Source organism: Myotis nattereri, assembly GCF_964212035.1.
Source record: "Myotis nattereri genome assembly, chromosome: 4".
Taxonomy (NCBI): domain Eukaryota; kingdom Metazoa; phylum Chordata; class Mammalia; order Chiroptera; family Vespertilionidae; genus Myotis; species Myotis nattereri.
Genome location: NC_138079.1, coordinates 6,122,386 through 6,135,084, shown reverse-complemented (window position 1 = coordinate 6,135,084; position 12,699 = coordinate 6,122,386). Strand labels below are relative to the sequence as shown.

Below are 12,699 nucleotides of genomic sequence, written 5' to 3'. Positions count from 1 at the left end.
AAAATCAAAAACTCCAAATTTTTAACTAGTATAGGAAACTATTATTATCTGTATTATTAAGTGTTATATGTTTCTTTGGGATGTTATTTTTAAAAAGAACATTCTGGAAGGGAAATATTTTTATTTGTAATTAATATAAAAATAGTACTTCATGTAGGGTATCTATAATAATATGCTAATTAGACTGGACAGCCAAACAACCTTCTGGACATCATTCTGGACATTCTTCTGGATGAAGTCACGGCAGCGGGTGCTGAGGCAGAGGTGGTTAGGGGCGATCAGGCAGACAGGCAGGCAAGCAGTTAGGGGTGATCAGGCAAGCAGGCAGAGGGGTTAGGGGCAATGAGGCAGGCAGGCAGAGGGTTAGGGGTGATCAGGCAGGCAGGTAGGCAGGCGAGTGGTTAGGAGCCAGGGTTCCTGGATTGCGAGAGGGTGCAGGCCAGGCTGAGGGACACCCCCTGCCCTCATGCACGAATTTCATGCACTAGGTCTCTAGCTAAATATAGAGTAGGTGAAGTGTTCATTTGATACAGGTGCAAAAAGGTACTAAATCTTTAGGTCCTGTCAAAAATAACACAGAGGAGGAGAACCAAGATGGTGGCATAAGGTATAAATCTGTGCGTGCTGCCCCCCACAACAACATTGAAACTACAACTATAAGACAAAACAATTATCATCCAGAACCACGGAAAAGCTGGCCGAGTGGAAGTTCTACAACTAGAAGGAAAGAAAGAAGCGCATTGAGACCAGATAGGAGGTGCAGAGGCACCAAGAACAGAGGTACAAAGGCATGTGTGAGGCGGGCTGCACCTGGATGCGTGGTTTTTTCAATTGGAAGGAGATACAAGCTCTCGAATGCACTGAGCTCGTTTAAGGTGAGATTCTGGGGTTCCAGACTCCTACCGGGAGAAACTGGACTGTCTTGCAGCGGGTCGGAAAGTGAGGGTGGCTTTCTCTCAGAGCTGATTGCAGGGATCATTGTTGCTGTGGGGGTGCGGGGCTCGGGGATGCAGAGACGCTGTGTCGCGGAGACGCAAGGAGTTGCGGAGACGCTGATGACAGCCATTGCTGTTTGCTTTGCCCTGGTGATTCTCTGAGACCCTGTCCCACTCAAATTACATCCCCTCCCAAGCTGTGAGCAGTGGCGCAAAGGAATCACCTTGACTTTTGCAGCCTAATCTAACTGCAGCTGGGTCAGAGAGCTCCAAAACTTCCAAATCCCAAACAAAGAGGAGAAATCTGCTGATATCACTGTAGCTCCTGCTGGGTGTACTCACACAGTGGTTGACTTGGAGATCCAGGAGCCAGGGTACCCCTGGTCAGATACCAGATTTCAACTCCTTACATCCCTAAGGGACACACTCAAGAAGCAGACTCAGTGAGCACCAAAGCCCCACTGAAGCAAGTCCTGCCCCATAAGGTTGTCTCCAGCACAGCAGTTCTTCTACTATAGACACAGCAGGTCCTTGCAGTCAGCCAAAAATGCAGAGACAAAGAAACATGTCACAAATGAAAGAAATGAAGGAAAGCAAACTAATGGAGGACATAGAGTTCAAAACCACAGTTTTAAGGTTACTCAAGAATCTTCTACGAACCTCTGAAGAACTTAGTGAAACCTTCAAGGATCTTAATGAGAATACCAAAAAAATGGGAAAGGACCAGTCAGAAATTAAGCATACACTGACTGAAATTAAAAATAATATACAGAGATCCAACAGCAGACTAGAGGATCCCAAGAATCAAGGCAAAGATTTGAAATATGAAGAAGCGAAAAACACCCATCCAGAAAAGCAAAACGAAAAAAGAATCCAAAAATATGAAGATAGTGTAAGGAGCCTCTGGGACAACTTCAAACATACCAACATCCGAATTACTGGGGTGCCAGAAGAAGAGAGCAAGATACTGAAAGCCTATTAGAAGAAATAATGACAGAAAACTTCCCCTACCTGGTGAAAGAAATAAACTTACAAGTCCAGGAAGCGCAGAGAACCCCAAACAAGAGGAATCCAAAGAGGACCACACCAAGACACATCATAATTAAAATGCCAAGGGCTAAAGACAAAGAGAGAATCTTAAAAGCAGCAAGAGAAAAACAGTTAGTTACCTACAAGGGAGCACCCATAAAACTGTCAGCTGATTTCTCAACAGAAACTTTGCAGGCCAGAAGGGAGTGGCAAGAAATATTCAAAGTGATGAATACCAAGAACCTAAAACCAAGATTACTCTACCCAGCAAAGCTATCATTCAGAATTGAAGGTCATATAAAGAGCTTCACAGACAAGAAAAAGCTAAAGGAGTTAGTTCATCACCACCAAACCAGGATTATATGAAATGCTGAAGGATATTCTTTAAGAAGAGGAAGAAGAAGAAAAAGGTAAAGATAAAATTTATGAACAACAAAGTGACAACAAATAAATACCTATCAACAAGTGAACCTAAAAATTAAGTCAGAATAAACTGGTGAATATAATAGAAGCAGAGGCATAGAAAGGGAGTGGACTGACAATTTTTGGGGGTAAGGTGGGTGAGGGGGGGTGCGGGAAGAGATTGGACAAAACTCTTACACCTATGGATGAGGACAGTGGCAGGGGGTAAGGGCATGGGGTGGGGTGGGAACCAGGTGGAGGGGAGCTATGGGGGAAAAAAGAGGAACATCTGTAATAATCTGAACAATACAGATTAATTAATTAAAAAAAATAATACAGAGAAGAAAGTAACTGTGAGTTGACATTCATGTCTATAGTTTATACTGTAGCTTTGTTACATGAAATGCCAAATGTATGGTTCATAATATATCTAAGTAGAACATAAGGATTAGAATAAGCCATGTTCTAGGAGAGTGGTAAAATGAATAAATTCAGAAACTTGTCATAACACTGTAAACTAGTATACTGCAAACTTTCAAAAAACAATTTGGAAGTATGTTAAGAGCCATACAAATATTTACGAATGACTCCTGTTACCATTATATCTAGCTAGTTTATTAATATTAACAATAGGAAGAGAGCAAAGGAGAGGCCAGGCTATATAGACTAGAGAGCATATAAATCATCAGGGCAACTTCACCAGGAAGCTGCAACTTTATTCTCCCCAGGGAACCACCGGTCTATTTCCAGGAAATCACTAGGGGAAGGGTCCAGCAAAGGGGAAGATGGGCGCATGCTCAGTGAAGTCTGGCTGATATACAGAAGGTGCTTGTCTGTCAGTCTAACCTGGGGAACAAAGATAATTGGCTAGGAGGACAAAGCCACAGAAAGCACACGAAATCCTGAATACTTATTGGTTAAGTGCCTACTTATAACCCTGAGACAAAGAGTTCTCAATCTCTTGTTCCTCTTGCTTTGTTCCTGCTTCTGTTCTCGCTTGCTCTGTGACCCACACTAGACTGCCATGCAGCCACAGAAGCTGAATGGCCATTCCACATGCAGTGGATTGCAGCTGGAAATACAAGCTACGTGAGCCTGATTCTGGACTGGACTGTGCTTTAATATGGAGCAAAGACTCTGGGCAGTGGCTGTAATTCTAGCCCCACTGAAGACAAGGCTAGACTTTTTCCATAGTAGAACGGAAGGAGATGGGACCTTGGGGGGGAACTCCCTTAATGTTACATCATCAATAAAACTTTCCAGACTATCTCATCCTCCAGTGGGGGACTCAGGAAATTTTTATTTCTGTGGCACCTCAAGAGCTCCACTTCCACCAGCAACAGGTGGGGACAAAGAGAGCACTCCACCGATAACACTACCCTCTAGTGAAGGGTGGGCAAACTTTTTGACTCGAGGGCCACAATGGGTTCTTAAACTGGACCGTAGGGCCGGAACAAAAGCATGGATGGAGTGTTTGTGTGAACTAATATAAATTCAAAGTAAACATCATTACATAAAAGGGTATGGTCTTTTTTTTTTTTTAGTTTTATTCATTTCAAACGGGCCGGATCCGGCCTGCGGGCCGTAGTTTGCCCACGGCTGCTCTAGTGTTAGAGTGTACTGTCCACATGGCCATATGTGACAAATAAAAGGTCTAAGTCCATGGTCATCAAACTGCAGCTCGCGAGCCACATGCGGCTCTTTGGCCCCTTGAGTGTGGCTCTTCCTAAGCCTTAGGAGTACCCTAATTAAATTAATAACAATGTACCTACCTATACAGTTTAAGTTTAAAAAATTTGGCTCTCAAAAGAAATTTCAATCGTTGTACTGTTGATATTTGGCTCCGTTGACTAATGAGTTTGCCGACCACTGGTAGGTCCATTCTAAGAAATAATGGAAGTCACCTAGTACCTAGATCTTGGTTTCTAAATTACCATTTCCCAATAAAAGGAGCCAGCAGTACTTGGAGAAATGACTGATTCTAGGGCTGGGAAGGAAAGTTAAAGATGAGCCTGAAACATCTCATTGTGTCACAAAGTATGAAAGTCCTCAAAGATAAAAGTATGTCAAAAAGACAAAAAAGTGAGCTTACAGGGTTTCTTACTGGTCAAATCTTGGACAACTTGAGCATTAAAATAATGATAGCAACAAATTATAACCCAGTAAAAAAAACAGGAATGGTCATTATTATATTAATGGTAATGTCTTGCTTTAGATAATTGTACTGTAGATAGGTAAGTGAGAGTTCTTGTTTGTAGAAAATATATATCAAGCAGTGATTCTCAAACTTCAGCATTGATTAATATCAAAAGGAGAATATGTTAAACCACAGATGGCTGGGCCCTATCCCCAGAGTTTCTGATTCAGTAGGTTCAAGGAGAGTTCTGAGAATTTGCATTTTAATAGGTTCCTAGGTGATGTTAATGTTGGTGCTACTTGTTTAAGGAATTACACTTTGAAATCCAGTGGTAATAGGGGCTGAAATGGTTCAGGGGAAAAAAAATAGTATATACAGATACACATGAAAGTATATTTTGAAAAAGATTGATAAAGCAAATGTTGTTAGTTTTCAACAATTAAGGAAGTTGGGTAAAAAGTTTATGGAAGCTCTTTGTAATAATCTTATAATTCTTCTGTGAGTTTAAAATTATTTCAAAATACAAAGTATATTAAAAAATTCAGAGGTATTTTTAATGGCCAACATGGATAAGGTATCAGACATTAAAAAAAAAAAAAGAGTAGAAAAAAATGAAAATAGCTGTATGTGGTAGAATTAGAGATCATTTACTTACCAATTTTCTTAAGTAACCTATACTATTATTATCATCTCATCCATACTTAGAAAAAGTAAATGTAGTAATAAAATACATTTCCCTCCCTAAAACATGAAAGCTCTCTCATATAATAGAATCAAAAGAAGTCTTCTTCACTTTTCCCCACTAAAGAAAGATACACAACATTCAAAGGTACAAAACAACTGGATTGGGTGTAAAAAACCATCACCTCAGTAAACTAAAGATTTAAATAAAACTTATGTTAAACCAAACAGAAAATAACAACATACATTCATAGCAATAATTTGTAAAAGGAAAGCAAACTAAGGATTTATGTAAATCATTTCAATGTTCCTGACAGACATTATAAGTCACCCGACATTGTTAACTTTCTCTGACAGGGATTTTTGAAAAGCCCACTTTTAGAAGTACTGATCTTATTTTGAATCTACAAAATGAAATGCAACACTGACATAAGAATATGTAAAGAAAGTAGCTAACTATTATTTATTCCCATTATTTTAACCCTTTATCTGAATACCTGTTTTAAAATTCTCTCTATAGATCCTTGATCCATTTTGCTTGTGACAGCATCTTTCCTCAATCGGGCAGCAACAGTTCCAAGATAATCAAGAGACGCCACTCTTAAAGCCATCTCTGTTGACTTGTTGCTGAACTGATGAACCTATACATAAAAAGAAAAAGCAATTTTGATATAACTTCACCAGTTTATGAACACTATATTTTTAATAGCAATTTATCATATAAATTTCAAATCCATGTTGTATTATCTGAAATATAAACTTTTTTATTGTGACAGTTTTCCATAAAGTGATTGCCTTTTGAATTTCTGGAGTCTGAAAGGTTTTTTTGTTGTTTTGTTTTTAAAAAGCCCTGCCAGTATGGTTCAGTGGTTGAGCCTCAATATATCAACCAGGAGATCACTGCTGATTCCTAGTCAGGGGACATGCCCGGGATGTGGCCTCGATCCCCAGTAGGGGGTATGCAGGAGACAGTTGATCAATGACTCTTTCTCATCATTATGTTTCTATCGCTCTCCCTCTCCCTTCCTCTCTGAAATGAATAAAAATTTATTAAAAAAAATTATAGATTAAACCGCCCTAGGCACACCATCACTTTCTTTAAATGTAGGTTCAACTGCTTATTTGTTAAAAATAAAGTATTACTAAAATTTCTTAGACTGGAATTCTGATGCCTATGAAACATTATCTTGGTTCCAGAATAGTATTCATATATTTTCCAGTTCACAGAAAGTAAAGTCCCAACAGCTTTGTTACAATTTGTATTGCATAAGTCCAAATGTAGTTTCAAAATAAAAGCAAAAATCACAGTATTTCTTTGCATTTCCCTATTGAGTTACACGAGGACTAGAAAGTATCTTGTTTTTAGAATTACTCTTAAAAATGACAGTTTCATGTTAATCAGTTTCATGCTTTGAATTAACTACAATAACTTATGACTCAGTGTTGAGGTGCTTTAAACTAATGATGTAAGATTTCTAAACCAAAAAAAAAAAAAAAAAGTTTCTAAAGTACTATTATCTTATGTAATGAAATGAAAACACCAAAAGTCACATTTCAGTTTTCTACAAGGTACTGACAATATTGTGTACAATTTTATGAACATGCAAAAATAGAGATGCAATGGTCATATTTCCTTACACATTTTTAAAGAATTCATCATCTGTGAATCAGAGTATATCCTCATTATGTTGTCTTCTAGTAATCTAATAATCTTTAAATTCTATACTCTTACCAACAGTCTCCCTAACAAACTAAGGAGTAGTTCAGCAGCTGGCCATTCAGGCTTATTGACTGTTGAAAGAAGATCTTGAACAAAATTTTCAAATAGTGGTCTGTAATCTTCTTCACCTTGCTTACTACCACATCTGTTCAAAGATAATGAAAAGACTGTGAATTTAGGAGACATCTCCACCAATATGAGTGAAATTTTGTTAATTTTCTCTTTCTTATATCTAAAACAAGGTATTAGGACAGTACATGAAAACATGGTTTAAAATAACCCTATTTCTCAAACATCATTTCCCCCGCTACCATAGGGAATTCATTTACTGACTATATTAACATTACTTTCCCGCAAGTATAACACATTTAAAAAAATGACCACTGTTCTTCTCTCTATGAGTTTACCATAAATTTTTATGAAAGCAAAGTAACTCCTTTCTAAAACTTTCCTATTTGATAGAATACCCCGAGTATACTGAAAAAAAAAAAAAATTACAAAATTTCAATCTAGTACTTTCACTTTTAGAATCCAACATATAAGCAAGTTCACAAAATTTTAGATTTTAATATTCCAAGTACCTCATTTTAAAGATCAGGAAATCAAGAGCCACGGAGATATACAAAAGTTTATGGCAGAAAATTAGATTAATATTTTACTTAAAATAAATAAGCTATTCTCTATACTGGAAAAATAAAAATCAAATTATGTTACCATACTCACTTTTTAAGGAAGATGGAAAGGAAGTTTTGAGCTGTTCGCATGGCTGTTTCATAAGAGTTGGTAATGAGAACATCTTGGTCGACCTAGATTGAGAAAAATAAATTTATACGAATATAACCAGCAAATAACAGTTAAGTTGCTAATGCCATGTTATTACTGAATATGTGTAATATATTAAAATACTAAAACGCTTAACTATTCTTTTATGTAAAAAGAGAAAAGCTACAATTAGCATTTCAAACATATTTCAATACTTTATAAAAACTAAATGAAAATACTGAGAGTTCATGTTAATTTATTAAAATATGTAAGAGTGACAAATGTGGTTAGCAAATACAATATTAATAATTGCATATCATGATCTAGGTCAGAACACAAAAGTGATTGAAAATACAAAAACATTACAAGCTCAAAGTTTATTAAACATGAATAATAATACAAAAGAAAATTCAATTCCTTCATTAGAAGTTTAAAAGCTAGAATATAAACAGTCAATTCAAAGTTTTGGAAACCAAAGGTGAATCAATATTTGAAAAAACTCACTATTAGCCAGGAAAATGCAAAATAAAACATGGTATAATTTCACACTGACCAGACTAAGTAAAATCAAAACGTAAGAATATAAACTAGAACACCACTTTGTTGAACAAACTGACAAGTTCCAGTAAAGCTGTATTTACACTAAGATTTAATATTCTACTTCTAGTATATCTGGAGAAACTCTTGCTCTAAGTTTTGATATAGTTATATGATATGTTTAATCAAGTCAAAAAGAACCCAGCATTATTGTTATATCTACTAAAACAATGTTGAGTGAAAAAATTAGTTGTAAATATGTCAGTATATTATTATTATTGTTATTATTTGTTGATGTTGTTAATCTTCATCTGAGGATATTTTTCCATTGATTTTTAGGGACAGTGGAAGAGAGTGGGAAAGACAGAAACATTGATGTGAGAGAAATACATCAACTGGTTGCCTCCTGCACGTGCCCCAACCAGGGCCCAGGCCAGGGAGGAGCCTGCAACCAAGATACATGCCCTTGACTGGAATTGAATCTGGGACCCTTTAGTCCACAGGCCAATGCTCTATCCACTGAGTAAAACCAGTTAGGGCCATCAGTATATTATTTATTAAAATTAAAAAAAAATTCTGTATCAAATTTATGCAGACCTATATATATAAAAGCCAAGTAACCAGAATGACTGGTTGCTATGATGCACACTGCAGCTGGCCAACCGGCTGATCGGGGGCAGGGCTGGCTGGCCAACTTCCCTGCGGCTGGCCTTGCCCAGGTCAGCCCCGATCAGGGCGGGCCAGTCGGACCCCACCTGTGCACGAATTCATGCACCGGGCCTCTAATAAATACATAAATGGAAGAAGTATATACTGTTATGATACAGGTCACAGATGGTAAGAAAGGGATGACTATAGAGAAAATAATGGGATTAGAAAAGGACAAAGAAACAAGAGGGACCTAACTTTGCATTTTTCTCTTAAAATTTTACACACACAAATATATCTGGATATAATGGAATAAAGATATAAAATTATTCCTGTTTCTTCTGAATTTTTCTGAAGCAGTATTATAAAAACTTGGAAAAATTATAAGCATTAGTGTGTAAAAGCTAAAAACCAAAAGCAAATCTTAACTAGTTATGATTTACTTAATAGTGAGGGCATGAACTCATTTTATTCGTGAAGTATTTATATTAAATTATGTTTTGCACTAATATAGATATTACGTGTTATAACATTACATTCCACATTCAACATCTCACTTGAGTTTTACAACTTGGTATGATAGGCTTGTTAGGTACTACCATTTCCATTTTATAGCTGAAGAAACAAACTCAGATTCAAATGATTTGTGTGTTTCATTACTGGCAGATGTCAGTCTACCAGAACTCAAGTCTCCTTAAACCTGATCTAGTGCTCTAGTAAAGATCCTAAAAAGCCTAGCCATGAAGCCCTAAATAAGAACTTCAGTTATATAAGATTGGCAGAAAATATATGTGCTTTTAAAAAAACACACACACAAAAAACAAAGTTATAAACCTTATAAAAGATTTCTTACTTTTTTATTTGAGTCTTCTTCTGAATTAGAATCCTTCTCTGATGATGGTAAGTGTACTACACACTGAATTAATTGTAAAACCAGTGCTGTAACCATCTGAATATACATAGGCTCTCCATCCATATCACTACTGTTTAACCTTCAATGGAGAAGAAAATATTTAAATCATTCATACAGAGTATAAAGAGAATTTCATTTTTAATGTAATCTACCATCTGAAAGTTTCAGGATACTTTCTTTACCAATACTTCTAAGGCATTATCTTTAGTGCTTATAATAGCATCATGTCTAATTATTTTTAATAAATTAGAAAAATGCTAACTAAATCCCTATGCATACTTAATTAAAAGTCAAAGAAAAATGCAACATTTAATACAAATTTCCATACTCTGTGCTGCACATAAAAAGTTTATAATAAAAAATATAAAATGTTTCTCAAAATGATTTTTCAAATGAGGAAAGTCTTCAAGATTTCTAAATGCCTATGCATTCTGGTATTCATTATTATTAAAATCTGCTCCACAGTCAGCTCTTGATCATCTTATCTTATAGAATATTACAAAAACTCTACATCTTTTGTTCTAAAGATATTATCAAAACATAGAAATTATTTTATATGCTGATAGCTTTCCTAGAGATTTAATAGACAACAGATGTTTATCAATATACAATTAGTATAAAAAATTAAGATCAAAATTATTTTACAAAAGACAGCCTTGAAAGCAATCTAATTTTATATACCAGATGAACACATTTAATTAATCAGGAATATTATAATGATAGTTATGATAATGATTAACTATGACAACAAAGACGAAATGCTGACTACAGCAATCGATAAAATTCCTTAGTTACTCTGTGCTTAGTGATCTAAGAGCATTTAATCTTCATGTCTACTCTATATTGCTGTTAGAGCAATCTTTCAGCTCTCTTTTAAAAACAGTATTTAGTGGTTCCTACTATATAAAGCATCAAGTCCAAGTTTCTTGGTATGGCTAATAAAATCCTTGAACTGCCTCTGACTCTTTAGAGCCAATTTCCATTGCTCTTCTCACAGACCAATGATTCTCCTGAACACCCCCCTCCACCCCGACCAGTGGTTCTTAACAAGGGATGACTTTGCTTCTCAGGGGACATTTGTCATTGTCTGGAGAAAATTTTGGTTCTCAATCATTGGAAGGAGGGGTTTTGTTCTTGGCATCTAGTAAGTAGAGTAGAGGTCAGGGATGCTGCTAAGCATGTTACAAAGACAGCCCCACACAACGAAGTATTATCTGGCCCAGAATGTCACTCGCACTGAAACTGAAAAATCCTGCCATCCATCTTTACACTTGAGAATCATTGAACTTCTTTAAATTCCCCAAATGTGCACTGTTATTTCACATATCTAAGCTATTCTTCATGCTATTTTGACAGAACTGCCTTTCTTATTTGATCATTAAAATAAAAAAATTAAGAAAAACGATGAAGAATATGTAATGGCTACAATATAATGGAGTTCTTTATTACATTTGGCCTTTGCTATAATTACCTGAAGTTCCTTAAACTCCTCTTGCTGGTTGGTAATCTTGCAAGTGAAGTAAAAATTTCTTCCAAAATTAACTGCCTATGTTTTTCATATCTTGAGAATACCTGTTTAGTAATTATAAGATTCCAAATTAAGTTTGTTATAATTATTTAAAGACAAAACAAAAATGCTACTATAATGTGATAAAAAATATAATCTGCCCCCAAAAAAGAAAAAAAAATCTGCCATTTAAATTGAAAATGTTGTCAATATCTTTAATAGCAATGACTGGGGTAACCTACTTAATTTTCCTATCATTAATAACATTCTTACAGAGGTCAGAGTATGGAAAGTAAGATTCAAATAATTTTAAGCAATTCTGATTTTGTAATAAATATTACAGAATTACTAACAAAGATTTTTTTAAGTATTTAGAAGTGCTTAAAATCTAAGGCACACTAAAAAGTCCTTATGTTGAAATGAATCTATGGAAAATTTGACTCTGCATTAACTTTTGCAAGTTTGGATTAAATTATATCAATATTTTCCTGGGGGGGGATAAACTAAAATAAAATTGATTATACTTACCGCAGTGACTAACTTAATGGCACACAACTGTAGTTCACTGACATTTTCCACAAAAAATGGTGTTATTCCCATTGATGATACCTGCACACACATAAAAAAAGAGTAATCACTACACATCTTTAGTTTATTTCAGTAACATTCTACCTTACTAAATTCTAAAAACATTCACGAACTTACAAGAAAACACTGAGAGCGCATTTATTTTCCCCTCATCAATCAGCATCTAGTTCTTTCTCTGATCCCATTCATCCTCAAACACATTAGCACATACCTTCCTTCACAGCTACCATTCCTCTAATCTCCACCTTTAGAATTGATGTCACAGAATAGAGAGAAACAAAAAGACATTGCCGCCATTCTGGATGAAAATATCCTCACATATTTGAAAGAAAATAATAACTTATCTTTCCAAGACCTTAGAGTTTAGAATTTATACTACATTTATTCACCTGTCTTCTGCACTAAATGTTTCTTCTAAAAATTTCCCTGGAACTTATTTCAATTTAAGATATACTCTGCATGAAAAACTAACACAGTGCTAGTATTATCATGAAGTGAGCAAGGTTATATTAAACTCAAGTAAACCCTCTAGTCTTACATAATTTGGTCTATAAATATAAAAATGCTTCAAAAAAACTTACCTGAAGAATTGTTGTGTCTGTAAGGAGTTGTATCTCCAGCAATTCTGATAAGCTGCTAACAATGTCACAAACTTTATTATAAAGCATTACTATTACTCTCTGCTTATGGGTAGAACACTTTGCCCGTTTTGCCTTTGAACTTAATAAGCCTCCTAAAAAAATTCAAAACAAGGAATATATAAACTTTCAATAATTTTTAATAAACAGCAATAAAACTGTTTTCTGAATTAAGAGGACACACTTTCCCCCCTATATAAAA

General features: G+C 35.5%; 1 protein-coding gene across 1 annotated transcript in view; it reads right to left on the bottom strand.

Annotated features, from left to right (window-relative positions):
- Nucleotides 1-12,699, bottom strand: part of NIPBL (NIPBL cohesin loading factor) — a 185,189-nt gene that overhangs the window by 42,758 nt on the left and 129,732 nt on the right. Inside the window, exons 19-25 of the mRNA XM_081089955.1 lie at nt 12,441-12,592; nt 11,800-11,880; nt 11,236-11,336; nt 9,705-9,843; nt 7,628-7,710; nt 6,917-7,049; nt 5,682-5,825 (exon numbers count right to left, since the gene is read on the bottom strand). Of these exons, the coding sequence (XP_080946081.1) occupies nt 5,682-5,825; nt 6,917-7,049; nt 7,628-7,710; nt 9,705-9,843; nt 11,236-11,336; nt 11,800-11,880; nt 12,441-12,592 (833 nt within the window). The remainder of the gene's footprint in view (nt 1-5,681; nt 5,826-6,916; nt 7,050-7,627; nt 7,711-9,704; nt 9,844-11,235; nt 11,337-11,799; nt 11,881-12,440; nt 12,593-12,699) is intronic.